Source organism: Leuciscus leuciscus (genome assembly GCF_965113295.1).
Source record: "Leuciscus leuciscus genome assembly, chromosome: 2".
In the NCBI taxonomy this organism is placed as follows: domain Eukaryota; kingdom Metazoa; phylum Chordata; class Actinopteri; order Cypriniformes; family Leuciscidae; genus Leuciscus; species Leuciscus leuciscus.
In genome coordinates, this window is record NC_138726.1 from 2781018 (window position 1) to 2806301 (window position 25284).

General features: G+C 38.1%; 2 protein-coding genes and 1 long non-coding RNA gene across 5 annotated transcripts; 2 read left to right on the top strand and 1 right to left on the bottom strand.

Moving 5' to 3' along the window:
- The first annotated feature begins 1589 nt into the window (after positions 1-1589).
- cdt1 (chromatin licensing and DNA replication factor 1) lies at positions 1590-15900 on the top strand. 3 transcript variants are annotated; one of them, XM_082160963.1, is made up of 10 exons: positions 1590-2140; positions 3073-3210; positions 3289-3524; positions 3751-3945; positions 4879-5024; positions 6537-6637; positions 6729-6917; positions 9909-10040; positions 11911-12112; positions 15467-15900. In XM_082160963.1, exons 1-10 carry the CDS (start codon positions 1670-1672, stop codon positions 15628-15630), a joined length of 1974 nt encoding a protein of 657 aa, XP_082017089.1. In that variant the 5' UTR covers positions 1590-1669; the 3' UTR covers positions 15631-15900. The 3 variants fall into 3 exon arrangements, with proteins under 3 accessions (XP_082017089.1, XP_082017090.1, XP_082017091.1); XM_082160964.1 differs by having other exon boundaries at positions 3292-3524; XM_082160965.1 differs by lacking the exon at positions 3073-3210.
- On the top strand, positions 12124-14789 carry LOC309492226. Its single transcript, XR_014203483.1, has 2 exons — positions 12124-12495; positions 14208-14789. It is a non-coding gene; the product is annotated as an uncharacterized lncRNA (long non-coding RNA).
- On the bottom strand, positions 15659-23484 carry aprt (adenine phosphoribosyltransferase). Its single transcript, XM_082161055.1, has 5 exons — positions 23313-23484; positions 23106-23209; positions 18985-19118; positions 18130-18208; positions 15659-16931 (listed from the first exon to the last, which is right to left on the bottom strand). The coding sequence occupies exons 1-5, from the start codon at positions 23390-23392 to the stop codon at positions 16792-16794; spliced, it is 537 nt and encodes a 178-aa protein (XP_082017181.1). The 5' UTR covers positions 23393-23484; the 3' UTR covers positions 15659-16791.
- Between the last annotated feature and the right edge of the window lie 1800 nt (positions 23485-25284).

A 25284-nucleotide genomic window follows, 5' to 3' on the forward strand; every position in this document is an offset into this window, starting at 1 on the left:
GAAACCCGACGCGCGCGCGCTCCCCGAGGGGCCAACTCGCGTGTCACTCGCAGAATTACGGCTTTTCAACTTACAAAAGCTGAGGAAAACCAGTTATACACACTTTTTGTGTTATTTCATATCTTTGGGTCTTTTTTTACAAGGTCTGTCTTCAATGTCTGGGTCAAATGTGGACAAAACTAACCATTGGTTTAACATTGTTAACCGTTGATTTATTTATTAAGGTTTTAATAAATGGGTTGGGTTTAAAACTTTTAAACCCAACGGTTGATTTTGTCCATATTTGAGGCAAACATGGGTTGAAACATCCCAGTATTTATTTTATTTTATTATTATTATTATTTTTGAGTGTATAGGCCTACAGACAAGTCAAGAATTATGACAATTACATAAACTGTATATTATGTATGCTATAACCTATGTTCATACACGCTTCTACACGCCATACATACATACCCTACACGTGTTCATCATGTGTGATTGTGAATAAAACGATGTGGTGGTGGTAACGTCACTGAGGATGTGCAGAAGTGTAACGTGCGCGTGCCATACATGTGACCGTTATTTAAAGACGCGTGTCAGTTCAGTGTAGCAAAACTGATATATTCTGATGTTATTCGTTGAAAATAACTTTTATTTTTATTTTTAATGTCTTGGCTTAGCCACGGTGGTGTGTCATTATAACAGGCTTGTGTGTAACCCATAGACGAGAAAAAAAAAAAAAAAGATGTAACCCTTTATGTTGACTCCATCTAGTGGTGAATTGGGGTAACGAGCAGTCTTGTTTTGCATTAGACGAGAGTAAAGGGTTTTCATTGTATTGTTTAACGCATTTTTGTTCAATATTCTTAATTCAGTTATTTTGGTTTTGGCATTTCGATCATAATCTCACCAGGCTGTAATATCCCATGTAGAGGCGAGTACTAAAAGCGAACCCATTTAAAGGGATAGTTCACCAAAAATAAAAGTTTCTTCCATCATTTACTCACCCTTTACTCAAGCAGAAAAAAAATAAAAATAATTTCAGGTTTGGAAAAAACTTAAGGGTGAGTTGACATAATTTCCTTTTTTTTTGGTAAATATCCCTTTAATCCACTTCTTTTTCTTTTTTCTTGGATCAGTAATTTCCAGTTGAAAGTACATTTAAAAGCAATGATGAATATGTCACATGTGCATACTATTTTGCTGTTTTAACATGCAGTGTATGCATAAGAGCAGCTGCAAGTCACACTTGCTGTTAAATGATTAACAGTGCTACTCATACAAAATGATTGATTTATCTTAAGAAATGCACATTTACAATAGAGAGAGAACATAATTACATTCATTCCAAGGCCCAACCACCAAAATGACTGCTAAACGTGGTAAAAAGTAGAATAAAATATATTTTAATATAAAAATAATACAAGGAGCCAAATCAAATTGGTAAACGTATAAGTGTTTATTATTTATTGTGGATATGACACCCAATATTAGCATGTTTACAGTCAGTCAGTTTTGCGAGCGTTTGATCAGCGGGTTAGGGGCGTGGTTAAAAGCCAGGCTCTGCCTACATAAGTCACGTGATCCGATTTCGCGCGAAAGTTAGTCTACAGAGAAGACGCTGAGAGGAACTTCCGGTGGGACAATAACAATTGCCTCACGCCACGGAACTTATTCTTACAGAAGAATGGCTCAAGCGCGGGTTACCGATTATTTTGCACAGAATAAGAAGGGTGGTGTTGGTCGATCTGCCCGGTCGAAGGGACAAAAAGTGTCCGTGGACGTTTCGGATTCGGTGGTTATCGCTAAACCAAGAACATCGTCCAGAGCCACACGGTCTGCGCGCGTTCACGCGACACCAGAACGGCAGAAACACGTTCATCAGGAGTTCCTGAAAGTAATCGATGAGGTTCTGTCAGCAGACACGGTAGAAACCGCGACAGATGTGAGTCATGTGAGCCTGACGGCGAGTCCCCGAACCCCTAAACGGACCTCGGCGGAGTTCGACGTGTGTTCGGTGGTGTTCCCGTCCACGACCGAACAGCACAGCAGCGCCAAGAAGCGCCTGAGACTCGGCAGAACCTCCCCGGAGGACCGCACGGTTCCGAAGACCGCGAGGAAGAGGCTCGATCTGCTGAAACACGACGATAAAGAGCAGGTAACGTTATCTATCGCGAAATGTTGCGTTCAAAACAGAATGTGTGTTTGAAAACGCGACGCTCAGTAAAACGCGACGTGGACGCATATGTAACGTTATATCCATTTAATAAAATGTCTCTAATGCACTACTTTTGACACATTACTTAAAAAAAAGAAAGAACCTGCTTAACCTTAAACTGATAATTCTTAATTTAAAACTTTTCATAGAATTTTACCTGTTTCGCTTCATTCGTCTGAAAAACAAACAAAAAAAGATAATGGGATTAAACTATGTTGCTGGGTAGATTACTTATAGATTGTAGTTCATTATTGAATACAAATGATCCATGATTAAAAATAAATTACATAAAAAAAAATAAAGGCGAAAGAGTTGAGTTAAAATTTGTTGTTGACGTAATCTTTTAGCCTACATTACACATTACATGCCTCTTTTTTTAGTCTATGCTTTAGACGCATTACAAAAAATAAAATAACCTGATGTTGCTTAACTTTAAACTGATAAAACTTTAAACTCCATTTAACATTTTCCATAGAATATATTATTAAAGTTTTTATTTATTTATTTTTATGTATAATTTGAACAGGAACCGTACAAAACACATGATTAAACACTACCTCAGGGTTTCATAAATGTTAATTAAATCAGTTAAATTATAAGAAATAAGAAATTGTTTGAAACGCGGCCTCTCCGTTTTTATAGTCGCCGGTCTGTGCAATATTAATTCTGAATAATTTACCATTTTGTGAATATCAAGTTATCATGCAAGTTTTTCAGTATAATCTTAGTTAATAGATGATTGTTGTTTAATTTCATTAGCTAATGTGTATTTTTAGTTTGAGTATGTTAGGTGAAGTAGACTAGGCTACATTCTGTGAATGCATTGGTGTGTTTTAATGACTGCTAATCCACCCTGTCTTATCTTGATGTAGCGCACTGAGCCGTCGTCCAATGGCATCGCTCAGGCTCCTCAACAAACCGCCAGCAAAGACTCAAAAAATACTGTTAATCACAATGCTAATATCTCCCCTGGTGAAGCCGAAAGGCCGAAGCGGACGAGCCGGAGCAAGGTAACGGACACATGGGGGTCTTCAGGAACCTCCCGCTGTCCTCGAGCTTCGTTAATCACACTGCTTGTGTTCTTTCAGAAGACGTTTTCCCGAGAGGACGTGTCGGCGCTGAAGTCGAAGCTGCAGAAACTGAAAGGACAGTCTGAAGCCGTAGCGAATCCCTCGCCCGCTCCCGTTTCGACGCTAGCGGAGCTGAAAGCGAGGCTCGACGCTGCCCGCGAGATCTCAGCAAGGGTTCAGCAGAGAAAGGCCGAGCGAGTTGTGACGGATGCTAAAGCTACTGAGGCACAGGCTAGGCCTGAACCAGAGGAAAGGTGAGGTTCGCTGGCCGATGCAAATGTTTGTTTACTCAATGCAGGGCTCTGTGATAAAGGTCCTTGCAAACTGAGTCTGAAATTGTCTACTATTGTTGATTTAAAGCGATAGTTCACCCAAAAATGTCAATTGTCATGTACTAACCCTCATGTTTTAATAAACCCTACTGATACCTCAGAGATGCTTTGTGTGTTTTGTTGCTGAAGTTTTCTGTGTGTGTTTCAGAGAGAAGCTCCCAGCTTATCAGCGTTTCCACAATCTCTCTCGGGACGTCCCGCCCGGCCTCACCCTGCCCTACCAATACAAGCTTCTGTCCGAGATGTTTCGCAGTACGGAGACCATCGTCGGGATGCTGTTCAACCGCTCCGAGACCGTCACCTTCGCCAAGGTCAAGCAAGGGGTCCAAGACATGATGCACAAGTAAGAATCAGCCCTCCACACACACCTTGGCAATAGAATCACCATTGGCTAGTCATTTATTTAGTGTATTCGCCAGTCTGATATATTGTTTGTGTTTATATTTTGTGTTTTTATTTTATATACATCTATATCATTTATGTTTCGTTATGTGTGTGTGCTGGGCAATGATTAATCACATCCAAAATATCAGTTTGTGTTTACATAATGTGTGTATTGTGTGTAATTATTTTGTATATATAAAAACACACATGCATGGGTATATACTGTATCTATTTATACATAATTTATATTATATATATATAAATATTTTATGTATAAATAACAAATTTTTCTTAAATATTTACATGCATGTGTGTGTATTTATATACAAAATAATTATACACAGTACACACATATTATGTAAACACACTTATATTGGATGCAATTAATTGCGATTAACCGTTGCCCAGCACTTATACTATTTATATATACAAGGATTGATGAGGTGCTGCGCTCATGAATATTAATCACGTTTTCAGCATTCATGCGAACTGATTTGCTGAAATCAAAACAGGAATGAGCTCCAGCCAATGAGATTGTTTGTGCATTAGCTCCGCCCACTACAGGAGAAACCGCCATGTCTTCTGCTTGCTAATAATAATTCCAAATTAACTGTTATTTTGACACCAAAAAATGTTGTGCGCCAGCTCTCTCTCTCTCCCCTCTCTCTCTTTCTTTCTCGATAGATACGCTGCGCATCCGTCCATTGAGCTACATCGAAATAGTCTATTTATGCTAAACTTATATTTAGCCTCTAACACACACATGCGAGTAAAATCGAAAAAATTATTAGGCAAATGATAGACATTTAGTCGCCCAGAGTGAAGATTTAGTGATTTACTCGTGTTGAAGAGGCTGGTTAACAGGGTAACCCTAGTTCTGCTTTCTTCTCAGGCGTTTCGAGGAGAGCCACCTGGGCCAGATAAAGGCGGTTTACCCTTCTGCCTATTCCTTTCGCCAGGAGAAGAACATTCCCTCGTTCAGTGCCGCTGTGAAGAGGTCCAGCTATCAGCTCACAGTGGAGCCGGTCATTGAAGAAGGTGAGGAACATTAACACTGATGGGTGCGTTAAATGCGGCTCTGTAGTGATGCACTGATTTTTCATGGCCGATACGATACCTTTTTTACAAGCAAACTGGCCGATACCGATTTCTGTGGGTTTTTTTGAGCAATAAACAAGAGAGAATAAAAATATAGATAAACAAGATGTTTATTTGGTATTTAACAGGCCGAACTGGCTTTTGGCTGTTGAAAACAATAACTGAACATCTGAAACTACGCAGTAAAGCACATTCAATAAAGACATCGATGAGACTGACATTTAGCATCAGCATTTAGCTTTTGTTTTAAATTGGGTTGAACTTGAAACTACATAAAACTACATAAACTGGCCTTAAATAAAAACATTAACTGTAACCTTGTGAAATTAAAGGCAACGACTCCATAGTTCACAACATAATCAACACGCATTCAACAATGCTTGGCTATTTAATCAGCATTTGTTTTTGTTTTTAAATTCGGTGCAAAGAATAAAGGTTTTTACCAGTGAAACTTAATAAAACCCAAATAAATTATTACAAAATGTTAAATCAAATAATGTTTAGTGCAACGAGTAAAACAAAGACGCTACAGCAGGTGCTTTTTTTATGTTTTTTATCAAAATAAGTCACTGTAATTTTAAGGTAAAATAAAAATGATAATCCTCTACAGAACTGACGTTTACTTCTAGCTCTTCAAAAGTGCATGCGAGTTCTTCTTTACACAAAGCAGCATTTCAGCTTCGTCACATGTTCGTCTGTTTGGGTTCTCATCCAACACGTGAGAAGCTGAGCTGAACAAACGTTCACCGTCTACGCTAGTGCATCATTATCATGTGATTCCAATATCGAGGTGATAGTATTGTATACAGGTTCATTGGTCTACATATTAAGTCTAGTATGGAGGTGTTATTATTTGATTTGCTATAGATAGATGGAAGTGAAGAAGGAAAAAAGAAAAGAAAAATGGGAATGTGTGTATGCATCTGTATCTATGTGAATGCATGGGTTTATGTGAACAGTAGGTACATATACGGTGTATGTAAAGATGTATGTATAAGAGAAGCATCAAATTTTGTATTTAACTAAAGGATAAAAATAGAGAAAGGGGGGTAGGACCTGAAAAGTTTATGAACTTCTTCCTACTCCTTTTTGAAGATGGGAATTACTTACAATAATTTTGGAAGATTGTGCCGAAACTTTATTTAGCTGTTATTTTAATTGTATATATGTATGCATGTCTGTGTATATATACATTTTTATTTACATGTTCAAACTAAACTACTATATAGTCTGTGCACGCGGGCGCATTTCCGGTCCGGAGAAATACAAATTTGACTTGCGGCCGGTCGATCGGTGCACCGACTCCATCTGTGCGTCTGCTTTGGGTTCTGGGTTGTTTATAGCATGCAGTGCAACCGTGATCATTGCAATGTTTTTTTACCAAATCATGCAGCCTTCACATATGTTTAAGTTCTAAAATCATTATTTTAATAAAGTGTCTCTTTCCCCCAGAATTCAACGGTACTCGTCCAGTGTTGTCGGCCTCTCGTCTTTTGGAAAGAAGGCGCATTTTTCACCAAAACCTTGTTGAAATGGTGAAGGGACACCACAAGGTAAGCAGGTTTACTTGCATGAGTTCTGGATATTATGTTTTTTTTGTTGTAAATTGAATTCCAATCATGTCTTATCTTATGTTGGATCCAGACGTTCCTGGCTTCCCTAAACCCTCCCATCGTCGTCCCCGATGACAAACTGACCCGCTGGCATCCGAGGTTCAATGTGGACGAGGTTCCCAACGTCAAGCCCAGTGATTTGCCTCAACCCCCTCAAACTGAGAAACTGAGCTCGGCTCAGGATGTGTTGGACCGAGCTCGAGCGCTCATGACGCCCAAGGTGAGCGAGCACCTGGACCGGGACTAGATCCCGTTTACATGGGGTTCAGTGACACGCATCAGGGTTTCTGCTGGTCTTAAAGGTCTTATTGGCTTTAAAAGCTTTTAAAATAATCTTAAAGGGTCTTGCATTTACATTTATGCATTTAGCAGACGCTTTTATCCGAAGCGACTTGCATTGCATTTCAAGGTACACATTTAAATTTTTATCAGTTCTTGAATTGAATTCTTAAAGTCTTAAAATAATCTTAAGATCTAAAAAGGGTCTTTTAAAAGGTTTCTTAAAGATCTTAATTCACTTTCGCAAATTAAGGCCTTAAAAGGTCTGTAGTCAATTTTATCCCTTAAAACTCATCTTTGATCTCCAAAATGATTTTTTTTTTCTTGAAAGAAATGCCTTAAAATATCTTGACTGTAACTCGACACCCTTGCCTCATTTAGTATGCGTGGTTCTATGAATATGCAAATGAGCCCCGCCTCCACTCACTCAGCTCAGAGATCCACTGGTTGACGATCACACGTTGATCTGATTGGTTACAAGTAGACATGTGCCGGTATTCGGTAATGCGATAAATCGCGGTAATGAATATGCACGATATTGTTATCGCGGGCACTTCAAAATACCGTGAAAAATAATAGATCCGAATTTAGATTTTTAGAACGCGCATTATAGCTTATTTTCCATCAACCGCTTAAACAAACTGCGCGAAACACGTGCGCACTCTGATGTAAACAATCGCCACGTGTATAAGCATGCGGCCGGTGCGCACTTCTAGTCTAATGTAAACAGTCCTCACATGGAGAAGCAGCATGGCGGAAGGAGGAACGCCGCCGCCTACAGTCTATGGCCGCCGCCGATCTATCCGGATCCATCCCGTTTCTAAAAGCAGAGCTGCCAACTCGACGCATTCAGCGCGAGACTCTTCACACGCTCACGCCACACATCCGTTTTCTCACGCAGAGAAAAATCGCAAAGAGGACACGAAGACCGTCAAACAAGACAGAGCAGGTTACTTTAAACTATTTAATGACCAGCAGCATGTTAGATGACTAAAACATATAGATAAAGAGGAGTATTTTGCTGAATATGTGCACTGCACTTTTTTACATATTTATTATATTTTTACTTGTGTCATTACATAATTGTTATTATAATGAAAACCGCATTATATTTGATTTAATTAGTTATTTGTAACCTTTAATAATACCAGTTGATAGGGCTCTATATGGTTACATAGCATTATGTGAGATATTTTTTTTCATGAGAAAAAAATAACATGTGGGCTATCTACTGTAGCCTTCCTAATATTTATCCAAAATAAGTCAATATTGAATCAAGATTTAAATCAAATCCCAAGTATTGAATTGAAATCGTTAAATTTGTGTTAAGCAATACAAACAGTAGCCTACCAGTCATTGTACCATGTAATCATTGTAACATGATGTTGTCACTAAACTTAATAAAATTCAGTTTAGTTACCAAATGTTTTGACAATCACAATTACACCTTGTGATGCAAGTTTTATTTTATTTTTTTACATCCCCCCAAATCCATCTGTTTCTCATGTGCAATTAAAATACCGTGATAATACCGTATACCGTGATAAAAGATCACTCAATTAATCGCAGCATGAAAATGTGATACCGGCACATGCCTAGTTACAAGGTAGTTTGTGACGTCAGAAACACCAGCGATTTCAAAGCGTGTGTTTGAGACTGTCTTTGGTTCACTGCAGTTTTAAGGAGGAAATAGTCAGCAATGCTGTCGACTTATGAACTTACACATGGTTTGTCTTAAAGGGGTGGTTGAGTGTGATTTCACTTTTCTAACTTTAGTTAGTGTGTAATGTTGCTGTTTGAGCATAAACAACATCTGCAAAGTTACAACGCTCAAAGTTCAAAGCAAAGGGAGATATTTGCTTTTAAAGAAAAGGACTACAACAAATGGCTGGTTGGGACTACACGACATTCCTCTCGGGTTAGTGACATCACTAACCCTAGAATTTACATAAACCCCGCCCCCGGGAACACGCAGTCCATGTTGAGAAGAGGAAAAGTTGTTGTATAAGAGTACATTTGTGAGTCAGCTCAAACTTTAGCATCCATCTTTTCACATGCAATAGAAAGTCACTCTGTGTGCATCTCACAACAGTTCATATATGAGCAATTTATAGATTTATCATGACAGAATATCCTAATTGAAGATAGTTAACTCCACATCAGCAACATAAATTCATCAACTAACCATTCAGAGATGTCCTGTTGCATTCAACATGTTGTCACTTCTTCTTGAGTCTCTCCATCCTTATCTGACTCCGTTTAACATTAAAGGCAGAACAGTTTCTGTCATTTTAGTGTGTCTGCGTGAGGTATCAGCAGCTGCTAACAGACACAAGCTCTTGAAACCCCGCCCTCTGCAGCAGCTCATTTGCATTTAAAGGGCCAGGCACAAAACGGTGCGTTTTTGCAAACCCTCAAAAAGTGACAACTTTAACTTGCTATATAAAAATATCTGTGGGGTATTTTGCGCTAAAACTTCACACACACTCTCTGGGGACATCATAGAAATATTTTACATCTTGTGAAAAGGGCATTATACCACCCCTTTAAAGCAGATTAAAAACACCACAGACATATAAACATTGGATTTTCACCACAAGGACACATTTAAATATAAATTTAAAGTAATTATCATATTTAATCAGGTTAGATTAATAACTCGACGCCATTTTAAGGTACTGTATACACACACACAAATAAAAGTTGATCTGTAAATGAAATTTATTTTTATTTAACCATTTACTTTTTTTCTTTTTAATTTGAAGGTAATAAAGATATTGTTTGATAAGTGAGATCTCTGATTGTATTCCTTGAAAACCAAAAAAGTAGTGCTTAAAGTCCAGAATCTGTACGAACCCTGTTTTGTTCAAAAGCAAGTCGATCTGTCAGTGAAGCTGATCATCACGTCACTGACTTCATTTTCTCGTTCCAGATGGAGAAAGCGTTGGCTAACCTGGCCTTGAAGACCGCAGAGAGTGTGTGTGCTGAAGAGCCTGAGACCACAGAGAAGCCGTCAGAAACACCCGGTGCGCTCAGAGGAGTTTCCCAGTCCCTGCTGGAGAGGGTGAGGCCACTGAAAACACACCAACAGCTGAAGCCGGGTTCACACTGTGCGATCTTGGCCGTCTGAGACAAATGTTGCAAATCCTAAAAGAATCCTCTGATTCTATAGGCTAAAATCTGAAGTCTTTGATCGTTAGTTCACCGCCAGCCGGTTAATGACCGTTGTGATCAAACTCTCAGTCCTGCAGTGATTCTCCTACAACCGTCAAATCGTCTTCGTTTTTCAAGACAAGCCGTGACCAAAATTACCATTAGAGATTTATTTGTAGCCGCCATTGCAGTCCCGCGTGTAGCGCAGCTCAGTCACCGAACGCGTCATTAGGTGCGTCTCCATTACAGATTTGGGCAAAACTTTTGTGTTTTTTATTTTATTTAATTTTTTTTAAAATGTCGACAAAAAACTATTGCGAAATGACGCCGTTTCCATTAACCGATGTTATGCCACTAAAACTTAATTTTTTCCTCTCGCGATAAGTAAAGTCATTCCAAAAACCATGGTAACGGACGTTGGTAGGTTTATGTACTATATCCCAGCCACTCCACTGGCCATTATTATTAATGGAAGGAGATGTATGTGTGTTTTCCAAACATTAATGGTAAGGAACGACCCTTATACTTGAGAGCGGCACATATGAGGAGTTTCTGGGTGTTTCTCCCTCAGATCTGCTTCCAGGTCTTGATTGTGGCATTTATTTGAGGTTTAGAATCCAGTATTCCTGTAATTATTTTGTCTTATATAAATTTAATAAAGAGTTCTGTCTCGTATTCTGTCCAATCACACCGCGTCATCTACGTCAGGTGACCTGGAAATGCGCAAAAACTGTTTCCATTGCAGTTTTGCGAAATATATCTTTTTTTGAATTGCCTGATAAACCTCCTCATGCGAGCGGAAACTTTTTTGCGATAAATGGGAGTTTTTGCGAAAATTACGTGTTTCCATTGAGCGTGTTTTCAATTCGCAATTTCAATTTGCGCAATTTGAAGGGTAATGGAAACACGGCTATAGATAGATGTAAAAGTCAGGACAAGTTTTCTCGCGTGCATTTTTAACGCGTGTCTTCACTGTCGTACAGTCTGACATTAATGATAACTGAGATCTTACAGTGTGACATCACTTACAGTGTGACATCACTTACAGCGAGGATCATGTTCGTAGTTTGACAAGCAACAATCGAAAAGGACTATTATAAATCACACAGTGTGCACAGGCTTTAGTGTTGTCAGAAGTACCGACTTCGGTACCGAAATGTTCAAATTTACACTCGTTGAGCGGAATCGTAAACGCCTCTGATTGGCCATTGTGTTCATGAGCTCATCGGATATGTCTGTGATTGGCTACAATGATCACTTTGAAACAACCAAATTACACTTCAAGATGTTTTCTGTCATTTTAGGTAGTTTTTTATCACACTGATGTAAGTTTAAGAGTTTTTTTCTTCAAAATTAATACGTTTGGTCTTAGTTCATTATTTGACGCAAAAAAAACGGTAATGTGACATCATGATTGACAGCTGTGATTGACAGCTTCTCTGAGCAAAGTATCACTGAGGCACCAACAGATGTTTTGGGGGATTTTCGGGAGGAGATTGGAGCTTCAACTTTAATTTCTACATTTCCATAACGATTTCACACCGACATGAGTTATTCTACAGTAAACTGTGCTAACTGTTTCTGTGAGAGTGTGTGGGACCTTGATATCGCGGCTTTACTTCACGTTCACTGTGCAAACTCAGGTCTCAAGTCTGTGCAAGATGTCAGCGCCATATTAGGACTTTGGCGGCTTCACTTTTCTCCAAAAGTGTCCATCTTTTTTTTACAGTCTGTGGTTCAAGTGTTCTCACTAAAGCTAATCCGCATCTGTCCCTCTTCAGATTCGAGCTAAAGAGTCTCAGAAGTTGCGGGCCGTGATGACGAGGGACCCGGAGCAGGAGCGGCGCCTGGTGATGATGTCACGGCTCCCGGAGCTAGCCCGGATCCTGCGCAACGTGTTCGTATCGGAGAAGAAGCCGGCCCTCCTCATGGAGCTCGCCTGCAGCCGCGTGATCGCCAGCTACCGGTCTCCGCTCAGCTCCGGTCAGTGCAGGCGTTTCCCAGAGTAATGAGTGACTTAGAAAATCAAGACCCTTTTAAAGAAATGAAGACTATTTTAAGATCTTTTTAAAGAAATTACAATATTTAAAGGGTCTTAAATTCTTTTAAAAATCTTAAGACCCTTTTAATATTATTTTAAGATTTTAAAGACCCTTTAAAGATTATTTTAAGATATTTTAAAGACCCTTTTAATATTGTTTTAAGATTTTAAAGACCCTTTAAAGATTATTTTAAGATATTTTAAAGACCCTTTTAATATTGTTTTAAGATTTTAAAGACCCTTTTAAGATTATTTTAAGATTTTAAAGACCCTTTTAAGATTATTTTAAGATTTTAAAGACCCTTTTAAAATTATTTTAAGATCTGTCGAACTCAACCTGTTAAGCTGCAACGCCACTTTTGAAAAATCCCCAGAAATGACATACCCAAACTGAAACAGATACAGTTCATGAACCCTTTGTACTAAAAGCACAAGTATGATCTCATTTGAAAGCTGACACCTGGTAGTTTATTGTAAATGTAGAATTAATTATTGTTATAATGAAAAAAACATTTTTTAAATAGCTTCAAAGTTTTGTAAAGTTATTAGAAATTTATTTTTATTAAACATATTAATGAAAATAAAATTGAAGTGGGCCCTGGAGCAATCTAGAAATGCACTGCAGCTAAAGCCATATGTGTGACCATGTTATATTTAAAATCTGAAAATGATAAGTCTAAAACTCTGTATTTGGTTAAATGTTTTTCAAGATCATGTCAAATTACTTTATTTTGATTAGATTCTAAAAATGCTACTGATGTTTAGTCATCATCTAAGTCATCTATTCAGTCTATTGTCTCTATTGTTTTGTGGTGCAAACGAGCCCCATTCAGTCTCAGTCTCCCCAGTACACATTCACACCTCTCCAGCCTGGTTATGGATCTAAATATGCATATCTTTTGTCTGCATTATAGTTACTAACGACTGGCTATTCACAGGCTATTCATAGGGTTTCAGTCCCTAATTTATTTTATCAAAGTTCTCACTTATATTTGAAACTGTATCAAATGCACTAAAACATTTCAGAAAAGCATTACTATTTAGAAAAAAAACCCATAAAAGAATAACTTCTAGGTGACAGGTGCACCTGAGCTAGCTAGCATGTTAGCTTAGCACACCATCAATACACGACCATTTATGAGATTAAAACTATGTTTGTGCTTCAAAATTATTTTATAACGCAAGTCGATTGTTTTAAATAATCTTCTGTGATCTAATTTGGCTTCAGATAAAAAAAAAAATCAGAAAGAAAATATATTATTTATAGTATGCACGATGATAAAGTCTATATCGATTAGCATTACATTATAAATATAATCTATTATTATAAAAATACCTGGCATTGCTTGAAGAACACTCAAATATCAAATATCATTTGCAATCATGTTTATTGTCTTCAAAACGTCTATATCTGCATATTACAGCGATCTCTGTGTTAGCTTTGTGTGTAGCTGCTATCAATGACGTCCTTGAAGGTCACATGATTATGTCTCTTCTTCATGTTCCATATATGGAGTATTATTGTGCATATAGCGCCCTCAGGCTATTGGTATGAATTGAAAACACAGCACATCTCAGTAAGAAGCGCTCATAATGATTACATCGACGCATTTGGGTATAAATTCAATAAATATTATTCCTGTCTATAGAAATATGATGTGAATCTATGAGAATATATCAATATTTCTCCAAGTCTGCACATTTTTGAGCTAAAAGCCCTGAGGGACGTTGTTTTGTGAAGCACTGTCATGACAACAGCACGGAGTTTTTTTTTCTGAATGGACCAGCTGACGCTCATAAATCATATTAAAGGTATCAACGCATTTTTTCCATTTCATAACTCCTGACACAAAATAAGACATAACTGTCACTATAAGTTTCTCAGAATACAATAGTTGTCAAATACTGAAACTTGAGTCTTATATCTTTTTAATGATGTATAGTTTGTCAAGGTAAAACATTTAATCTGATAGTAACTTTGAACTAAATAAAAAAAAAAAGGCTTCAGTGCGCCGACGCACTGGTGAGGGTTAACAGGTTAAAGAAATTAAGACCAGAATATTCTATTTTTCCAGCTGTTCTGAACTCTAGTGATCTGCCTCTTCTGAGCAACTCATGACATTATTATAATTAAAAAGGAAGTTGCACTAGTCTCTTCTTCCCTACTGTGCCGTATATCCCAGTGAAACGCTTCTCAAGCAAGAACACATGTAGCAGGGACCGGGAACAGGGATTTAACCCTCAGGTTGTGTTTGGGTCACTTTGACCTGGAGAGGGTTTTCTTTTTCCTGAAAATGCTAGTTAACATCATCGCATCGGACTAATACGTACTGATTTTCCTAAGCCGGGGTATAACTACTTTTATTTATTTTTTTATTTACATTTTGTAATAAATTCCCACTCTGCTACACTTGTGTTACCAGTCAAAAATGACCAGCCTACAATTATTATTATTTTTATTTATTACTCCATATTATGACCAACGATTTTTGACCCCAAAAAGCATTAAAGCAATATTGAATCTTTTTGTTTTATTTATTTTTTTTATATATATATGGTATCATTTATTTCTAGTGCGCTTTAATGTTTAACCAGGAAGTTTGTTCCTTTTTTTTTTTTTTTTTTTTTTTCAAAATTGAAGCATTTCAAAACAAACTCCCTGGTTAAACATTTAAAGCACTTTAGCAATATTGAATAAAAATGTTAAAATATTTTGTATAATTTACTAATTACCCACAAATGCTTTTTGGGGCCAAAAACCGAGGCACATAAGCTCATATAAAGGAGGCATACGATGATGTTTGAGTTCTCAGGTTGCTGATGCACTTACAGTTTTATGCACTAATTTTGTGCATTAAAGAAAATATTTTATTTACGAACAATTGTTTCAAAAGTAAATGCACTTAAACATTTAATTTGAGTTAAAGATGTGATGCTTGATCTGGTTTATATTGCGCTCGCTTGCGTCCTCTTGTGGGCGTTAGAGACGATACTGTTTTCCTCCAACATTAAGTATTGCCTTTAGAATTAAAATATAATTAGAATTTTGCTAATTTAAGAGAAATTTTAACTTCGCTTTTAATTTTGACAACCTGATCATTTATAATAAACACTGCAAAAGTCAAGTTTGATTTCATGGCGTGTTGCTTCGCTAATCGTGATGATAAAAGGTCACAAATATTTAATTGTTTTTATGATTCAGTGGGTTTTCTCACAGCTAGGGCTCTTCATATGGGGCTTTTATTTTGCTGGTGGATCATTCATTCATATGTTTATTTCTCTCTCTTTCTCTCTAGATGAGATGGAGAAGCATCTTCGCCTGCTGGCCGAGTCGACCCCCGCGTGGCTCACGATACATCCAATCAGGAAAGACTTGTACCTGAAACTGAACAAGAGTGCGGATCTGAACATCGTGCTGAACGCCCTGGACCAGAAGCTGAAGGAAGAGGAGCGCGTCTGAGCAGAAGCAGACCAGACTCCAGGCAATACCATGTGCAATATTTTATTATTATGGATTTTGACTTTTAGAGGACTCATTTTTAGTTTCATTTGTTCATAGTTTGCATTTTACAAGTCACTACGTTTTTAACAGAGATATTGTCTGAGGTCGTGACATTGTTCTTTGCATTTTGGTACAATAACCATTCAGAAATGTTGACAAGTAACAGGAGGAATCATTTACAAGATCAGTGCATTCAATCATTTACAATAAACAAGTTCATGCAAGCAATGGTGTTTCATACTCTCTCTGTACATCAGGTACTCGTGTAATCGACTGTCTCGAATCATATTTCTCTACTATGTAGTAGGAAAAGAAAAAAACCTGGTGAAAAGTACCTGACTGACTCAGTGAGATTCAGAATTTCACAATGAGGCCATAAAACAGGAATTGAGACTTGTTGCTTCACTTTGGTCACATGACAATGACAACATGGTGAATGATTGCATACATACTGCACAAATTCAAACCACATACGATACAGAACTTTTAGTGAAGCTTTGAATCATTTGTTCTGGACCAGCGAGTATCAAACTGCTGAAGTCACGTGATGTCAGTGAACGAGGCTTCGTAACGTTACGTTTTGAAATGTCAATGTTTCGCCACTAGGGGACGATGATCTCCGTCAACCCATGAAACCGGTGTCTATATATGATTTTTACCTGATCTCAGATCAGTTTTTACTGGTCCGATCAACCAAACTCTCTATAAAACAAGTGTAACCCGACAAATTAATAACATATTCAACAGACACTTCATATTTCCTGCTATTAGATGACTTGTTGATTGCATCTAGATTAAAGGTGTTTTTATGCATGTTTTCACTGCATTTACACTGTTCTGGCCAGCAGGGGTCACCAGTCCCAAAAACACAATCATTTTGCCAAGCAAATGATTCAAAAAGCTTCATTTCTCCCATCATTACCACAAAGTTATTATTCAAAAGTATGATTTTAGACGCAGGCCGTTTCTTTTCCTAATTCTCATGGTGGAATTAAGACCATCAAACCCATGAAGGGTGAAGTGTTGATGGAAAATTGCTTCCCACCACAATTGCTTGTAATTCTTCATATTTCTGAGACGTAAACCATCGAGTGAATGACACACACTTCCTCTGAGACGTCAGTACTGTATTAGAGAGAAGACCGGCGTCGGCTTCAGCTTGTCGGATCCGTTGAGATCCTTGAGTTCGACGAGGACCAAACATCCCAGAACCTCGGCTTTCTGCTGTCGGATCAGCTCACACGCCGCACACAGCGTTCCTGACACACACACACACACCAGTTACATCGTTGCTGCTAGAAGATTTGTTTTCCTAATCGGAGCAAATCCGACTCCTATTCTATTTAATAATCTCCTAGTATTTCACTTCAGAATAAAAATTTCCTGATAATAATAATTACTGCATTTCGTTGCCTTGTACCTGTACTTGTGTAATGACAATAAAGTTGAATCTAATCTAATCTAATAATTTACTCTCCTCCACATCATCCAAGATGTTCATGTCTTCCTCTCTTCAGTCGAAAGGAAATGAAGGTTTCTGAGGAAAACATTCCAGGATTGTTCTCCATAGTGACTTCAATGGGGTCCAACGGGTTGAAGGTCCAAATGTGAGTTTCAGTGCAGCTTCAAAGTCTCGACACGATCCCAGCCGAGGAATAAGAGTCTCATCTAGACAAACCAGCGGACATTTTATAACAAAATAAACATTTATATACTTTTAACCACAAATGCTGGTCTTGCACTAGCTGTGATGCGACACACATTACATAATCAGGTTGAAAGGTCAAGCGTGTTCTGGTTCAGACATGTAGAGTAGGGCGAAAAACTCATTTTTTCCTCCGACATCGTTGTTTTACCTTTTATTAATTTATTATTATTCGATTGTAAAGGGCGTTTGACTTGGTCTTTGCACGTTCGCTTTGTAAACTGGGTCAGTTCTTACGCCTACGTCACGCTTGACCTTTCAACCTGATTACGTAATGTGTGTCGCATCACAGCTAGTGCAAGACCAGCATTAGTGGTTAAAAGTATATAAATGTTTATTTTGTTATAAAATGTCTGCTGGTTTGTCTAGATAAGACTCTTATTCCTCGGCTGGATCGTGTCGAGACTTTGAAGCTGCACTGAAACTCACATTTGGACCTTCAACCCGTTGGACCCCATTGAAGACACTATATGGAGAACAATCCTGGAGTGTTTTCCTCAAAAACCTTCATTTCTTCTCAACTGAAGAAAGAAAGACATGAACATCTTGGATGAGTAAATTGTAATTCTGAAGTGAACTACTCCTTTAAGCTTCACTCATGTCTTTCAAAATAAAGGTCTCGCTTCAGAAAAACATTCAGAATTACTTTTTTTGACTTTGACTAAAAAACCCTGGAATGTTATTAAAGTAACTAAAGTAAAGCAAATCATCAGGAAATGTTGATTGTGATGTGAATCTGTGTTCTCGCTCACCTCCAGTAGCGAGTAAATCATCAATGATCAGGATCTTCTGTCCTTCAGAAACGGCGTCTTCCTGCATCTCGGCCTCGGCCTGAAACATCATCATCAGAAGCTCGCGTTACAATCCAGAAGATCATCACTTTATGATGTGATGATAATAATCATATATTTATACTGAACATGCACTGCTGTTCAAAAGTCAAAAGTTAATGTTTTTAAAAGATTTCTCTTCTGCTCACCAAGGCTGCATTTATTTGATTAAAAAATATTAATACAATTTAAAACGTGAATATCTAGTAAAGTGTGATTTATTCCTGTGATCAAAGCTGAATGTTCAGCATCATTACTCCAGTCTTCAGTGTCACATGATCCTTCACAAATCATTCTAATATGATGATTTGATGCTCAAGAAACATTTATGATTATTATCAATGTTGAAAACAGTTATTTACAATTTATTTCAGGATTCTTTGATGAATAAAGTTCAAAAGGAGCAGCATTTCTCTGAAACTGAAAGCTTTTGTAACATTAAACACGACCGTTCAAGAGTTTGGGGTCAGTCAGAATTTTTATTAAATTTTTTGGGGGAAATAAATAAAATAAATCAATACTTTTAATCATCATGGATTAATTAAATTGATCAAAAGTGACAGTAAAGACATTTATAATGTTATAAAAGATTCTATTTCAGAGAAATGCTGTTCTTTTGAACTTTATTAATCAAAGAATCCTGAAATTGTTTTCATCATTGATAATAATCATAAATGTGTCTTGAGCATCAAATCATCATATTAGAGTGATTTCTGTCATGTGACACTGAAGACTGGAGTAATGATCTTTATAAGTGATGCTGCATAACTCATGTACCTGTGCGTACTCCAGACTGTACGCCACTGATAGTGTCGGGCCGGGGAGCTTCCCTTTTTTCCTGATCGGAGCAAATCCCACTCCTAATCTCTGAGCCAGAAGCGGGCCGAACAGAAACCCTCGAGCGTCCAGTCCTGGAGAGAGAAGGTTACGTTATTCACAAACTAGGACTTTTCCGTAACGCTTTCCATCTGATTATTAAAAAGTAGATGCTTTAAACACATCATTCCCAAAAAAATGACCATAATGATAAAATGCTCCAGTATGACGTGAGGAATTAATAGCTAATCTTACAAAAACTGTTCTATATTTGAAGTTACACTTTAACACTGTACAAAATTAACCATTTAAATCAACGCATCATCAGTCCTTCTTGCTAAATATGTGTTTGTCTTTCTCTGATTCAGTGTGCGTGCGTTTATAAGTGTTTATATCTTAGACCCGCCAGGATGTGTTCGGGGGGAAATTGTATACATCTGTCACTCGTCTGTGTGTGTCTCGTCATATACATAATAGAGTAAAGTTGCTCCAGCTGCTTTGTCGCATGTGTGTGTGACAGTACGTTCTCGTCTCACATATACTGTATACATGGGCGAGTGAGTGTGTGAGTGAGAGTGTGTGTAACAGTTTGTTTTTGTCTCACGTATACATGGGCGAGTGAGTGAGTGAGTGAGTGAGTGTGAGTGAGTGAGTGAGTGAGTGAGTGTGTGAGTGAGTGAGTGAGTGTGTGTGTGTGTGTGTGAGTGAGTGAGTGAGTGAGTGAGTGAGTGAGTGAGTGAGTGTGTGTGTGTGTGAGTGAGTGAGTGAGTGAGTGAGTGAGTGAGTGAGTGAGTGAGTGAGTGAGTGAGTGTGTGTGAGTGAGTGAGTGTGTGAGTGAGTGAGTGAGTGAGTGAGTGAGTGAGTGAGTGTGTGTGTGTGAGTGAGTGAGTGAGTGAGTGAGTGAGTGTGTGAGTGTGTGTGTGAGTGAGTGAGTGAGTGAGTGTGTGTGTGAGTGAGTGAGTGAGTGAGTGAGTGAGTGAGTGAGTGAGTGAGTGAGTGAGTGAGTGAGTGAGTGAGTGAGTGTGTGAGTGAGTGTGTGAGTGAGTGAGTGAGTGAGTGAGTGAGTGTGTGTGTGTGTGTGTGAGTGAGTGAGTGAGTGAGTGTGTGTGTGTGTGTGTGTGAGTGTGTGTGTGTGTGTGAGTGAGTGTGTGTGTGAGTGAGTGAGTGAGTGAGTGAGTGTGTGAGTGAGTGAGTGAGTGAGTGAGTGAGTGAGTGAGTGTGTGAGTGAGTGAGTGAGTGAGTGAGTGAGTGAGTGAGTGAGTGTGTGTGTGTGAGAGAGAGTGTGTGTGTGTGTGTGTGTGTGTTTGGTCAGAGGTTAGTTGAAAGGTTGACATGGAGCCGCTAAATCTCCAACCTCCGGAGAATCACCCGTTTAAACAAACACAGAACAGAGGAGAGTCTAAGTGTGTGTGTGTGTGTGTGTGTGTGTGTGTGTGTGTGTGTGTGTGTGTGTGTGTGTGTGTGTGAGAACAGAGGAGAGTCTGCTGGAGAAAGAGAACGAGACAGAGCTCGTAATAAAACAAGAATCAACATCAGCTTAGCTTCTCGGAGATGACGAGACCTGAGGGGTTTGAAATGTTGTAAAAGCGATGCAGAGATGATGCCGTTTATTCCTTGTGGAAGATTTTCCCCTAAAATTAAAACTAAGTACCTGGGTCTCGTCTACAATCGACATCCCCTAACGTCTACAGGCGACGTTTAGTCTATCAGTGTCTCGTCTACAATCAACGTCCCCGTTCAATGATATTTATACTCTAGCACGTCGTGCTTTAATGCTTTAATCACGGCCGGAGGATCTCAGACAAATTCCATTGAGAATCCCACCAGCTAACACAAATACAACAGGTTTTATAAAACAGGGGTATGGGCGAAAATGACATGAAACATTACATAATTTCCCTACAATTTGATTGGTTCTTCATATGCAAACCCTTCTGTTACTAGGTAGGAGCAAATTCTGTTTTGATGATCAATTCAAGCCTAGTCATCTGTCTAGTTTCATTTCCCATATCCAAAGTCAAAGGGGTATGGCAACACAACACACAACATTCAAAAACACAGGACAGAACGTTTTAGTACATTGTGTTTCAGAGTGTTAGTTTTGTTAGGCCTAAAAAGGGAAGTAGAGTTATTATTAGTTTGATATACAGTTCACTATTTTATTCATTAAAAAATCCATCACATCCTCAACAGACGAGTAAGCAGAGGTGTAAAGTCCAGGTTCAGGAAGTAAAAAGTGAAACGCGCAACATTATTCAATGTATATTGACATAATTTCCAAAAGACGAGCCATATCGAACAGCTCCTCCCCTTTTTTAAAATAGCCAATAGCGTTTAGTTTAGAGCCGTTGAGTTCGGTAAAGCTTCAGTTTCCTCCTAATCTCAAACCATTTGATCTAATCCATATCGCTTTAAAACACAGCATTTTGTGCAGAATTCAAAGGGTCTGATACGTTTTCTGGTCTGCGCGACTCGATCACATGATCCGCGCTGTGTGTCATGTCTCTGCGGCGTTTCGCGTGACACTAACTGTGCGTTCACACCGCCGCCGACTTGAGCTTCCAAAGTTACCGGAAGTCATTCATTTTCAATGGAAGCTGGCTTCTCTCAGCTGCAAGGAGCGTCAAATCCATCGGCGTCGCGTTTTGAGCGTCAATCTGAAAGTTGAAAAAAGCTCAACTTTATGGTAATGAGCTATGACGCGGTTCAGCGGCAAGCAGCGGCAAACGCCAGCAACCAATCGGAATATAGACGTCCTTCGCGCTGGCTGATTCCGGAGAAACATACGATGTAAACTTTCGTTCCTACCAAAACATTAGTTCCGAGAAAATGGAGGAGAAACTGATAATCACTGTTGCTGGGTTTCCTATCATTTATGATATGACGTTATTTTCATATAGGGACCAGTTACAAAAGAGAGAGAGCCCCGGCCGCGCGCGCGCACTCACCTTCACCGTCTTTAAACAATACGTCTCGCTCTCTCTCCCTCGCGCATATTAATCAAATATTTTTTTCCCGACCAAATGTGACCAAAACGTTTATAAAAATGCTGTCATTATAAAAGGTTCCTAGTGTCAATGTATTGCTTGTTTTTTTTTTTTCTGTTTACATTTCATGGTGTGACACAGACTTCAGAGCGGCCAAAGCGTCAACAAGCTTCCCCGTACGTTTTTGACAAGCGTCCTTGACAGGGCGGCCAGAGCTTCTTTGCAGCTCAAGTCGGCGGCGGTGTGAACGTACAGTAACGTGAAACCGGACTTCATTCCCACCAATGGAAAGCATATTACACTGTCTGAATCGTTCCCTATCCCCTATACAGAGCACTGCGTGCCATTCACCGTGTAGGAAATAGTAAATGTGTGAAGAATTGACCAATTTCACCGTCTATTTATAATGTAGGGGGCGGAGCTTCAGATTCTAGAGAGCATTTGATTGGACAGGAAATCTGATGAGAAGCTGAAGTGCAGTGATGTCATCAAAATCAATGATCCATATTGAGAGACTAAGTTTTTGAACGTTTATATCTTCTAAATGCGAGTTTTGGAGCACACTAGCTTATAGATAACAGTAAGACTAACATATTCATACTAAATGCCAAAAAAACTTCCATTTTGATTTCATGGAGACTTTAAGTCAATTGAACGTTATTCCATTAAAAGTTGGGTTACACTTTATTTTAAGGTGTCATTGTTACAGTGTAATAATTATAAGTACTGAGTAATATTAATGAACTACATGTACTTACTATAGGGTTAGGGTAGGATTAGGTTGAGGGTTAGTTGCATGTAATTATGCATGATTTACTGTTATTATTACTATGGTAAGTATATGCAACATATGTAACAAGGACTCTGTAAAATAAAGTGTTACCAAAAGTCGTAATACACATTACACAATAGGACTCTCTAACAATCAAATAAGAGTCAAAAATACGGTAGGAATGTCACTATATTTAATCAGTTATACGTATTTGATCCCATATCATGATCAGTTCGAATAGGAATCCTTGTTTTTCCTCCACGAGGTTTATTAGTGTAACTTTGACCGTTAATGTGCAGATCCAGTTATGAATGTCCTCTTACCGACTATCAGATCCAGCTGAGGGTAAGAGTTCCTCACGTGTTCCTCAAACAGATCCGTCACTGCAGTCAGAGCCTTCGGGTCCTTCAGGATCGGGAAAATATCCCTGCAAAAACACACATTAAGAGCATCTGAAACTAACGCTACAGTCCCTCGTGAACGCGCTTCCGCAACGCGCTTAACTGAGATATATTCATATTAATACCCACTTGAACGGAATCCCTTTCGTAGGGAAATCTTGGAAAGTTCTGATGCACTTGCTGATTAAATCCAGTTTCTCTTCCATCATGACACGCGCTGCGATGATAATGGTCTGAGAGCAGAACCGCAGGGCCACACTTTTATCACACAGCACTTTTGCCCGCGCATGCGCATTGCGTCGAGAGAGGTTTAATTCATCGACATGCATGTTTGGCACTAAAATGCTCTTCTTGCCGTGACCAATTTCACTGTCCGTTCTGCCCGATTCAATATTATAAACCGTCAGGAGAAAGTCACCTCAAGCGCCATCTTAAATTATATTTTAACCGGACAGTCCAATATGAGGCTAAGCTAAGCTAAGCTAACTTTAAGTTAGCCAACTTTAGAAAGCCAATGTATTCTGCGGGAAATGTAGTTATCGATATTAGCTATAACGAACTAACGTAACCTGTATCTAGGCTTATACTACACTTTAATATCCTTCAGTAACAAACTTTACAGTTTTATTTATAATATCAAACTGTACAGTCAGAGGATTGTCATCGTTATAACAGATATTATTTTGTCCCTCCTGTTGTGTTAATTTCATGTTAACTATGTTTTGTGTGACCACCCCATTATAGCAGATTATAAATTCGTAATAATACATATATCATCACGTAATTTTGTGATAGATCTTTTTATCAATGTATGTATGCTTTTGTGAACAAGTTTTGAACTTCTATTTGCTATTTATGGCTTGTACGTTAGGCCTCATTGATCATTGCTCATACAACAAGTTTTTGAGTAAAAAAAAGCATAATGTATGGTTTATTTTGAGTATAACAATTGATAATTCATATACATATTATGTGAAAAGTGGCATACTAAAAGTTTATGAAGGCAGTGGGTTCAATTCAATTGATTTAAAGTCATAACGCCATTGTTTATTTTGTTTTTTTATTGTACTTTATTATATAAACAAGTTTAAAAAATATTTTATTGCCCCTTAAGAAAAAATTAAAGAAAGAGTTGATTTGAATGAACTGCACAGGTATCAAAATAAAAGAGAATAACTTGATCATATGCAAGACATTTTACAATCATGTACAGTCAAAATTATGCTTTATCTAAAATAAATATATTTACGAATGATAGTGCATTTTGTGTTCCTCTCTGTCAGTAAACATTAATATTCTCCAACGATCTGCACACGTTCAGTCCCGGTGCCTTTAGAACGTGACAGAAACATTAAAACTTCCAAAAGCATAACAATATTCATAAACACAAAATATTCTAAGATGAAAGTTATATTACTTCTTGACATCAAAATGTGAAAGAATTTTAAACACTAATTTAAAGGGATAGATCACCCAAGAGTTAAAATTAGCCCATGATTTACCCTCAAGAGCATTTATCATGATAAAAGTGCATCTATCCATCATAAAAGTGCATAGAAGCACTTTTATGATGGATAGATGCACTTTTATGATGCATAGAAGCGCTTTTATGATGGATAGATGCGCTTTTATGATGGATAGATGCACTTTTATCATGGATAGATGCACTTTTATGATGGATAGATGCACTTTTATGATGGATAGATGCACTTTTATGATGGATAGATGCACTTTTATGATGGATAGATGCGCTTTTATGATGGATAGATGCACTTTTATGATGGATAGATGCACTTTTATGATGGATAGATGCACTTTTATCATGGATAGATGCACTTTTATGATGGATAGATGCACTTTTATGATGGATAGATGCACTTTTATGATGGATAGATGCAATTTTATGATGGATAGATGCACTTTTATGATGGATAGATGCAATTTTATGATGGATAGATGCACTTTTATCATGGATAGATGCACTTTTATGATGGATAGATGCACTTTTATCATGGATAGATGCACTTTTATGATGGATAGATGCGCTTTTATCATGGATAGATGCGCTTTTATGATGGATAGATGCACTTTTATGATGGAT